This window comes from Lactuca virosa, chromosome 6 (assembly GCF_052849685.1).
Source record: "Lactuca virosa cultivar CGN04683 chromosome 6, Lactuca_virosa_CGN04683_v6, whole genome shotgun sequence".
Taxonomy (NCBI): domain Eukaryota; kingdom Viridiplantae; phylum Streptophyta; class Magnoliopsida; order Asterales; family Asteraceae; genus Lactuca; species Lactuca virosa.
In genome coordinates this window covers 244,065,928-244,076,841 of record NC_136431.1, presented here as the reverse complement: position 1 = coordinate 244,076,841, position 10,914 = coordinate 244,065,928, and the positions used below count along the sequence as shown (strand labels likewise).

General features: G+C 34.3%; 2 protein-coding genes across 2 annotated transcripts; one reads left to right on the top strand and one right to left on the bottom strand.

The window, feature by feature from the left end:
* The first annotated feature begins 4,655 nt into the window (after positions 1-4,655).
* On the top strand, positions 4,656-5,519 carry LOC145122410 (VQ motif-containing protein). Its single transcript, XM_079058015.1, has one exon. It carries the CDS (start codon positions 4,656-4,658, stop codon positions 5,517-5,519), a length of 864 nt encoding a protein of 287 aa, XP_078914141.1.
* An 819-nt stretch (positions 5,520-6,338) lies between these two features.
* On the bottom strand, positions 6,339-8,305 carry LOC145119391 (14-3-3 protein 2). Its single transcript, XM_079055045.1, has 4 exons — positions 7,703-8,305; positions 6,884-7,006; positions 6,683-6,799; positions 6,339-6,574 (listed from the first exon to the last, which is right to left on the bottom strand). Exons 1-4 carry the CDS (start codon positions 8,183-8,185, stop codon positions 6,506-6,508), a joined length of 792 nt encoding a protein of 263 aa, XP_078911171.1. The 5' UTR covers positions 8,186-8,305; the 3' UTR covers positions 6,339-6,505.
* Positions 8,306-10,914: the final 2,609 nt, after the last annotated feature.

Sequence of the window (10,914 nt, the reverse complement as noted above, 5' to 3'; positions counted from 1 at the left end):
AGAACTTCAGGCGTCCTTGAGAACACACATCTAACGCGTACTCAAATGTCAGTATTGGTGTGACTACATCAGAACCCACATCGACTTCGGTTCCTCCTGTATCTCCAAGTCCTGTTAAATATTTTCTTGTTATGGATGAACTTGAATCTCTTGAAGATTTTTCTATTCCTAGTTTTCATTTTCGAGTTGACAGTGATGATGATGTCAATTTATCTGCACCAATGACTCGTGGTGAATTTCGTGAGTTAAACAAAAAGATGGATCTGATTCTTTTGCATACCAATACTTTCTCAACAACTAACTGGGAATATATGGTTAAAACACATCAAGCAGCTATTGAGATGTTAACTAATTCTAATGCAATACTTTTGAAGCTCACAAAAAGCTGGTTGAAGAATCACCTAAGAAGATTGTTGAAACAAATGCAAAGGTTGATAAAGTTGTTTCTGATGTAAAGAAGATATCTTCTAACATGACCAAGTTCATATATGAGTTTCAAACTTCTTCTGATAAAAATGTTTCTGAAGTTAACAATATAATTGAAGGGTTTTGTTTATCTCTTCAAGCTGAAAAAGAAGCTCTCTCAAGTCTGTTCGCTTTGGTCTTCAAAAGGATAATGCAGATCATCACACGTCTATTGCAAATTCGATTTTGAGATTGCAAAATGATCTTGCACATGAGAACAAAATTATGGATGCTCTTGCTAATTCTACTCAAAAGATGAAAGTACTCAAAGAACAATTGAAGAATCTTGGGCAAAGGACAAAATTTTAAGATTAATTAGCGTCTTGTTAAGATTGTTGAAATCCTTATCAGACAGGAAAAAATGGCTAAGTCGACGAATGCAACAAATTTTTTTCTTGAAAACAATCTTTGAAAGATAGGTTGAAAAACCTCAAAGAAGTGAAGACTAGTCGGAAGGGTAATGTATCTTCTGGATCAGGTAAAGGGAAGGTTAATATTGTTTCAGAAGAAGATGTTGATCTAAACCCGAACTTATATGAAGAAGAATTGAAGGAGCATGAAAAGTGTGATAAGGAGCTTGATGCCTTGAATGCATTAATAGCAAAATTTGAAAATGAAGAAGCTGAAGAGAAAAACGTTAAAGAAATTATCGCTTATGAGAAGGCCATGTTTCCGGATTGGACTGTTGATCAGATTCAGAAAGAAGCTATCGATAATCCGAAACGGTTTTGGTTGGATCCTCATACCTCTTTCTCTACTAAAAATGAAATGAAGTGTCAGCTAGATTTTCTGATTACAGCAAAGGCATTTCAATTCCGATGTTTTGAAAATATTGTGAAGGTTCCTTTGGCGAATGTTGTTGTAAACAAGAAGCTGTTCAATTTTTATGTGAAAAACTCAAAGCCACAGTATAAATCTTGGAGTTTGAAGAGAACTGTTCGGTTGAAAGTTGGAAAACCTATTGTTTCGAATGGTTTTGAAAATGTCAGTTTCAAAGCTTTCAGAGTTCATCATCATGAAGTTCATGAGTTCTCTTTGGTAGATATTCCCTTTATGAATCCATATGGTTGGATATCATTGTTCAACATCTTATGCCAAGAAAACTATCAATTATGAAGAAGATGATTCAAGCTTACATTCTTGAAGTTGTAAAAACGAACATGGAAATTGCAGCTGTTCTAAAAAGAAAGCCCATTATGAAGCCCTTTCCACCTCCTGATAATTTGGATAAATTCAAAGTTGGTTTTATTGAAAAAGAACTCTGGGGAGTGGCTTACAAGAGCAAGGAAAACGAAAGAGTGGTAAGATGCATGTTATTCTTACGAGACAAGCATCTATATTCTATTGCAATTTTGAATCAAAGTGTCGATAGAGCAAAGGAAAACAAGTCAAATAATGAAGGTGATGTGAAGTGTGTTTCCGAAATGCTTAAATGGTGGTTTGTGATTCAGATGACTCTACTGGAGACTATACCGAAGATTTTTGAAGTCGCAGAGAATGTGAAAGAAAGGACCACAACAACAACTTGACACAAATGAGAAGATTGTTAGGATTCAGAAATAATGTTGTGTCTAGTTGTATGCATTATTCGCAATCTGTTTGTCATGTATAATGTGTTTTCTTAATTTCAAAATGTGTTGTTCTGATTTCGGAATGTATTTCATCTTAGGTTTGCAGTTCTTAACTGTCGACTTAGGATTCATTTATGATGCTTCTCAGACGCCTATATATAAGAGCATTAGTCAGTAGAATGGATAATTTTTGCATAGAATAGTTCTGCACAACTTCTTGTAACGAATTGTTCTTTTTTACCCATTAATGCAAAACTGATCTTATACCTTTCTGTGTGTGTGTGTGTTTTTTTTTTATCAAAATTTCAAATCTTCATGTGATGTTTTCATTATAGAATCTATCGTTCCTAAAATTGTATCAGAAATCACTTATTCAAAATGCTAAAGAATGACAATAAGAGTTTATTACATTTTCCACTCCAATTTTTCAATGATGCATTATATAGCCTTTTGAATCTTGTAGGGTAAACACTAAATTAACCACAAATGAATACTTCTTTGACTGGTCAACAAAATTAATATGATTCATCGGTGATCATCATCACATTTAAATTCATCCCATAAAGCACTACTCGTCATGACCAACAAAGCCAAGGTCGACTTAGAAGCCTTTTCTAGAAACTATCTCAAATATTCGTTTAACAAAAATCTACTTGTGGTTCAAACATTAAAAATTAGTAATCGAAGAAAATTTTGATAAACATTTCATATCAAATACCTAAAACTTAACAAGAAAACTGGTTCTTCCAAAAGTCAAAATACCTAATATCGGAAAATGTCTTAAAGGGTATTGAAGATCAGAGAATGAAGATGGTCTTGATAGTAGGTGTAGCAATCAAAAGTCTTTCAGAGGCAATTAGGAAAAAATGTTCATCGTCTTCATCTTCAACTTCGTCTTCTTTTGGTTCTTCTTCTTTATCATTTTCTTTCAATTATTCGAATGGTAGGTAAAAGTGTTGATAAGCATCATATTACGAGAGAGAGAGAGAGAGAGAGAGAGAGAGAGAGAGAGAGAGAGAGAGAGAGAGAGAGAGAGAGAGAGAATGGCAAAAAGCCCAATTTACCCTCACAGGAAAGGCACACGAGGAGTCTTAACAAATGGAGGTCGACGGAGGTTAGGGCGAGGGACCGTAGTGTTACAAAGGTTTGGATGAAGGACCGTTTATGCAACAAAGCTAATAGTTGGATGAACTGTGCAATAAACTCTAAATGTTAGGTACCTAACATGTAATTTTGTCGTGATAAAATTCATAATCAATTATCTCAATGAAACATATAGTTTAAGACATTCATAAAATCGTAAAAGTAGAAAAACGGTGTTTTGAAACGACAACATTCTCGAACAAGAAAAAAATATCATAAATTGAAACAATGTGATTTGCTAGTCGACCCATTTACCATTATCCATACGAGTTTTATTTAATTTTTAGAACAAAAAATCGATTCCACATATTTGAGGTTGATTTAATCAAATCTTCAATCCAATTTGTAATGACGTCATCAGGAGTTGTACCCATATCATTAGAAGATGTGTTCTACATATATGTTTTTTTTCTTCAAAAAAACATGTATGAAAACATGTTCGAAATATGTATCCAACGAAAAAGATGTTCGGAACTATGAACAACATTTAGAAATTTCGTAGTAACTTTTTTGTTTCGTAAAAGTAGGTTGCAAAACTCATGTTATTGACTTATAGAAAGTCCTAAATAAACTTCTATGTGATAAGAACAAGAATTAAATACTTTTACTTTGTGAATACATTTCCAAGTCAATACGTTTTTTTAAGTCAAGAAGAGTTTTGTTTTGACTCAAAGTCGTGTAAATAACATTTCATATGGTCTTTGACATAATTACTCCTTTGAGAGGAAGCATATTTAAATTACTTAAATTCAATCACCAAACTATAAAATACCAATTAATAGGTCCTATCAACTTTTCGTCAATGCTATTACCACTTCACTCATCATGTCCATGTGTTTTCATGAATTTCATGTGAATTTTTATTTTTTTAGACAAAATTACGTGTTTTACCCATGCCAATACATTGTATTATAACAGATTTACATATAACTCCCTTATCCATGAAAATATATTTATATAAAAAATCCTCCATATCCATATGTTTTCGATCTATGTTATGCTTTCATCTACGCATCTTCATGATCTTTTCAAGTTTTCTATGAAATTACATTTTTACCCATGTGTATTGCATATATAAACATGTCCCATTTGGAAAGCAAAGATTGGTGTTAAAAGTGTTTTATGGTCCATGTGATGTCCCTTGGTCTATCCTTCTTCTAAGCTACCACTCTCTCTCTCTCTCTCTCTCTCTCTCTCTCTCTCTCTCTCTCCCTTCATACAAACATATCTACAACGTTAAAAGATGTCTGAATTCATATATAATATTGTTTGATTGTCTCTGATTTTGAGCTCAGATTAGATTAGATTATACTCTGTTTTATTAAAGTTATCGTCCCCACAAATTTATACAGAAAGATTCATATATAGGGGGAGAGAGAGAGTGAGAGGGAGAGAGAAAGAAAGGGGAGCTGTGTGTAGATCTAGAGAGAGAAAGTTTCACTGTGTGTTTCAGTGTGTGTTTTCACTGTGTCTGTGATGGATAAAAGCTGTCATTCATCTGGGGAAGAATCTTCTGCTATAAACCCTAATCTTGATTCTAGTACTGGTGGCAAAGATCAGTACTTGAAACAGATTCATAAACTGTCTCATAAGATTTCTAAACCGCCCATTAGAAAACCCTTTGAGTTTGATCATCAAATTCATCAGCTTCATCCGCCGCCGCCTCCGCCTCCGCCTCCGCCGTCGATTTTGGATCACGCCATTGAATCTCAGCCGTCAAGTATCCACCATAACCAGCAACAACATCAACCGCCGGTTTATAATGTCAGCAAAAGCGATTTCCGGGATGTTGTTCAGAAGCTTACCGGTTCTCCGGCACACGAACGCCTCACGACTCCGGTTCAACCAGTGAAACCACAAAGCTCTCGTTTACAAAGGATTCGTCCTCCGCCGTTGGAACACGTCGGTAACCGTCCGCCTAACGCCGTCGGAGGTGTGCTTCCGTCAAACCCTAGCTTCCGTCCAGGAAACTTCTTCACCAGTCAACGGCAGCATCACCAGCCTCTTTCCCCGCTTCCGCCGTTACCGGCGGTACACGCGACGGCCGAATCTCCGATCTCCGCGTACCTGCGTTGCTTTCAAACCAACATCCCAGGCTTCACTCAACCTCCGCCTCCACAACTACACCCCCGCCCACCAGCACCGGGTTCCCTTCCGCCATCGGAGTTCACAGCGCCGTCGTCTCCGCTTCCATTCGGGTGCCTACATTCTCCAAGATCACAGTTCCCTATGTTATCTCCCGGATTTCCATTCTCCCCAACAAACCAATTCGGATTCCAACAGCTAACACCACTGTCTCCGACGCCTCCGGCGCCAAGCCCTAGATGGAAATCCCTCTGATGAATCATCAATTCAATTGGGTCAAAAGCAATATTCGTAAGTTTCAAGATTAGGGTTTTGAAATACTGATCTAAATACATATACATTACAAAGAAGTTATATATGTTTGTATATGTATACATATGTATATGCTGAAACCATGGTTCAATTTCAATTTTGGGGGAAAGATCAGTAGTATGGAAAGAATAGTTGAGCAATTTGTCTAAAGAATCCTATGTACATGAATGGATTATTGATTATGTAAAAAGAAACCCTAGGTTTTGAGTTTGTTTCTTTGATTTTGCTGGAATAGAATGGGGTTAAATTGTAGACATTTTTTTTTTAATGTTTGTAATGCATGTTTTTCACAATTATAGTTCCAAATTTCTTCAATTGTTTATCTTAAACTTGTCAAATCTAACATTCTAATATTCTATATAGCCTATATGTGATCTTTCTCTTTTTCCCCTTGAAGAAAATTGGCAAATTGTCATGAGATAGTTATTTAGAAGAACAAGGATCAATAAAGATGGATGCTTTTTCTTTTGTGGTTCTCATCGATCAATCTTTTTCACAAATTATCATTGATTTTTTTTTTAAATACCATAAAATAGATAATTTGTACATAAAATTTGTGTAGAAAATCTATATGGCAATGGCAGGCAAATCTAGCATTAAATTCGATTGGTCTACTTTATACTTTGACCGGTGCATTAACTTCTTCATTTTTGGAATAATTGAAAGAAAATAATTTATTTGGGGAATAATTGTAAGAAAAAAAAAATCCTAAAATATTGTTTTTGAATTTTATTTTGTGAAATGAAAAGGTAAAAAAGCAAATTAAAAAAGAACCATTTTTTTAGAATTGCATATAAGAAGATTGCAAATAAATTAAAATCCCAACAACTATAATTCAACACACTTCAATTCTTCAATAACAAATTACCAATATATAATCAAACCTTCTAACAAATTTAAAAACAATAATATATAAAATTAAAATCAACTCATTCCTTTTGCTCCTCACTTTGCTTTGCAGCCCCCCCTGCTTCCTTGATCTCATCAGCCCCCTCATCCTGTCATAATCAATAATCATATTAATCAAACAAATTATATAATATTAATAAAAATAAACAAAAAAAAGAACATTTAAACTCTTTATAAAACAGTGTTTATATTAATACCTGCATATCAGATGTCCACAAAGTAAGATTATCACGAAGAAGTTGCATGATCAAAGTGCTATCCTTGTAAGAATCCTCCCCCAATGTATCCAGCTCAGCAATTGCTTCATCAAAAGCCTGAAAAGTAATTGTAATTATTTCAAGTTTTTTTTTTTTATATTTTTTTATAAGTTTACAAGTTTATAATTTTATAATTTATACCTGTTTGGCAAGATTGCATGCACGATCTGGAGAGTTTAAAATCTCATAGTAAAAAACTGAGAAGTTAAGAGCAAGTCCAAGACGAATTGGATGTGTTGGAGCAAGTTCAGTGTTTGCAATATCCTGAAGAACAAAAAAAAAATTATAAAATTTCAGATCCATGAACAGAAAATGGAATGATTTACTTAAAGCAAATGGGGTATGAAAGTAACAGCAAGAAATTAATGAGACGTGTTTATTGTGTTTGTACATCGCTCACTCTCCTTTCACTTTCAAAGGTTCAAATAAAGCAAGAACATTTATTAATGGATGTCAGGTAACTGTAGATATATGCAGGGTTTATGAATTTGACTTTTCAATCATGAAGAGTACAGAGATGGAAGAGATCTTTTGAAAGAAAATGACATGTTATATGCTTTCTAGTTTATTAATTGCTTCAATCTAAATTTGGAATATGTATTGGATTTCAGGAAGGAGGTAGTATATGTATATCTCAGCAGTTTCATATATTCATTGAATGCATAAGTTGAACACAACTGTAGTGAGATAGTTGTAGCAAATGTCACCAAACTATGGCATGACCTAAATTTATCACACCTCAGATCATAATTAAGATTTAAGATAGGCAAATTAACGAGGGTGAAATAACCTAAACTGAATTCCATGAGATGAAATAGTTGGGGGGTTGTAGCTTTGTATATGTAAATCTACGAATTTCGGAATATACCAATGCATAAAGCAAAAAAAGCAGAGAATGTGGCATGATTTAATAGTAAATAAAGCAGTTTTTGATGCGTAGATCGAAGGGGAAAACCGAACCTGAGCGGCCTTATAAGCATTGAGAGTGCTCTCGGCGGCCTCTTTACGTTCACCGCCGCTCTTAAATTCGGCAAGGTATCGATGATAATCTCCCTTCATCTTGAGATAAAAGACCTTGGAATCACCGGAGGATGCAGAAGGAACGAGTTTGGTATCAAGCATTTTCAAAATCCCGTCGCAAATGTCAGAAAGCTCCTTCTCGATCTTGGATCTGTAACCCTTGATCACAGAGACATGGTCCTCGTTACCGCGTGACTCCTCCTTCTGCTCGATCGAGGAGATGATACGCCAGGAAGCGCGGCGAGCGCCGATGACATTCTTGTAAGCGACGGAGAGGAGGTTGCGCTCCTCGACGCTGAGTTCATCGGAGCCAGAGAGTGCGCCGGAGACTTTCTCCATGAAATCAACCATTTCTTCGTAGCGCTCTGCCTGCTCGGCGAGCTTGGCCATGTAGACATTCTCTTCACGCGCCGATGATGCCATAGTTTCAGTAGGATCGGAAATCGGAAGAACACGAGAAGATCTGGTAGGAGTTTTTAGAGAGAGGAGAGGGTAGAAATTTGAGGAGACAAGTATGGAGTGAGAGAGGCGGAGAGAAACAGAAGGGACATTTTATATCCTAAAAATAGCTTCTTTTCTAATCTTGTCAACAATTGTAAATTGTAATTTATATGATTTAATTAATTTTTAATGTCTATTAATTTGATAAAAATAATTTCTGATTTGCAAAATAAAGAAAGCCTTAATTAAAATAATCAAAAGTCACCGACCATTTTAATATTGAAGGGTTTCGAGTTTGATTTAGCCCTTTGTTTGAAGGTGTATTGTTGACTTATTGTATTTAGCTTAGCCCTTTGTATTATTTGTCTTAAAAAAATATGCCCCACCCTCCAAGAATGGTACTTGATAAACTATACATGCCACTAGGGGAGATGCTTATGACATTTCTATGAAAATTATAATATAAAATACTACCCAACTTGAATATGTTTACAGAAATTCTTAACACAAAACAAATAATAAAAGAGATAAAAAAAAATTCAATTTAAGTTAGTTTTATCGATCAGTCTCTAGAATTTAATAAAAAGTTAGTCAAATCTTCAAAATGGCAAAATGACTTCGTACAGAAATCTATGTGAAAAATATGGAACACTCCCGTTTGATGATTTTTGCAAATGATTTTCTTCAAAAATCTCTATCATCTGTAAAAATGGTGGGTCCCTCTACCACCTCTATCAAATCTAGCCATTGTAGCGAACATATAGTGATTACCAATCCAATAGAACACAAATTCTTAGTAGGTTTCGTGCATAATCAATATTTATGAACCAAATAAAACCAAAGCTCTTTTTGAACTTCAATTTCTTCTAGCAATATAGACACCAATCACAATCTCAAATTTATCCACCATTTCTAGAGTTATGGGTTTTCCATGTTATGCGGGAAGTTTGTAACATAAACAGTGAATGATGTCCTGCTTACAGCATTTAAATTATCGAAACGAGAATAGACTGTTTGTGATTCTCCAATTATATGAAAAACGTTTTTGTTATCCTTTGGAGACAATATATTGATGCGATCAACATGATTAGATCTTCATCTCCTTTGCACTTGCCTTTTACCTTCACAATCTCCCAATTTATCCAACCTACAAGCTTGTGCTCCAAGCTCAACGTGAACAACACTCGATCCTAGCATGACCAACGTTAGTCTAACAAGGATCAACACTCAAATTGTCCACCAAAAAATTATTATTTGAAAATGGATCAAATATATTCTTAGTAAATTACGAATTTGGTCCCATATGCTTTAACAAAAATCAAAAGTTAAATCCCAAAATTTCACCGTATCATGTTTTCTTCTTAAGTTTGCGTTCTTTTTTTATCTGCCCAAATTTAAATTTTGAGTAACACATTGAATCATATTGCAACCAAACATAATTTTAAGAATATCCGATAGTTTTAAAATTCGAAAAAACGTACTTGCAATTTTATAAATTTTATATAATACATTTTTTGAACGCCAAATACAATCTACTCCTAAACTACTCTTAATTTCTCTTGTATCCTAAACGAGACTTAAACTCTCGATTTGAAAGAGGAATGAAAAACATCTAATACCATTAGTTAAAAGCTCTTTGATATATAAAGCTGAACGGTGTGGTGTCGGCGACACCACACTCCACATAGGATGATTGTGACATATTGCCATTTTTACCTCTTTTAATTGAGGCCAGAGTGTGATGTTTATATATTACCACCTGTAAATAGGGAGTGAAAGAGATTGAATTTGAACGGTAAAAGAAGAAAGAGACAGCGGTGGAAACACGCCACCAACATTATACCGCCAGTAAAACAAAAAGTAAGGGACGGTGTTCACTGTCAGTAAAGACTTCCACATAGGATTGCACAACCTGATAACCTAATAGATAAAAACTAAATTTATACTTTTTTTTCTTGATCTATGTGCAACTAGATGGGTTGGCCACTTGGCACTTGTGGTAGAGTGGAAAACATTAGTGTTTGACCGTTTGACTACGTGATATATGGGCCTGTCTCTTGCACTTTGGCAACTTGGCAGAACCATACAAACCCCAACATGGGCCCGCCCACTTGAGCAAACCAACGGCCGATTGTTCTTTTGCTCCTGTAACGTACACATGTATGGCCATGGAATTATAATTCAAAGAAACACAAATTTTGTTATCTATTCTTCAAAGTATTATTATTTATCTGTTAAAGAAAGTTTTTTTTTCTTAAAGATATATAAAAAGTCACCTAATTACAAGTATATAGATGATGAGTTGATGGCATTCTACTATTACTACATCATTATCAATACTAAATTTGTAAACAGAAAAATAAAATAAAAAACATTGGATTGAATATTTTATGAAAAAACATAATAATCAAACTTCTGATGTTAAAAATATAAAATCAAAAACTTTCAGCTAACAAAGAAAAAAAGAACCACAACAAGATGATGGTTCTTTAAGTACAATGATAAAACTTTTGCATGTATTTTATAATGCGTAAATAAAAGCGATAAATTACTATTAATGATATTCATATAAAAATACAGGTTGATTGTGCTGTCCAAGAACGTTGTTGATCCTTTCAAAAGAACTATAAAATATAAATGATCCATTGAAAAGTAATTTATCATGTGTATTTGAAAAGACAATTTATCATTGTATTAACATTTTACTAAAA

Excerpts from the sequence above, each read along its gene's own strand:
- LOC145122410 (XM_079058015.1), top strand. The coding sequence starts at position 4,656 with ATGGATAAAAGCTGTCATTCATCTGGGGAAGAATCTTCTGCTATAAAC.
- LOC145119391 (XM_079055045.1), bottom strand. The coding sequence starts at position 8,185 with ATGGCATCATCGGCGCGTGAAGAGAATGTCTACATGGCCAAGCTCGCC. Across the intron at positions 7,007-7,702 it reads ATGCTTATAAGGCCGCTCAG|GATATTGCAAACACTGAACT; the intron begins GTTCGGTTTTCC and ends TTTGTTCTTCAG. Across the intron at positions 6,800-6,883 it reads CATGCAATCTTGCCAAACAG|GCTTTTGATGAAGCAATTGC; the intron begins GTATAAATTATA and ends ATTACTTTTCAG.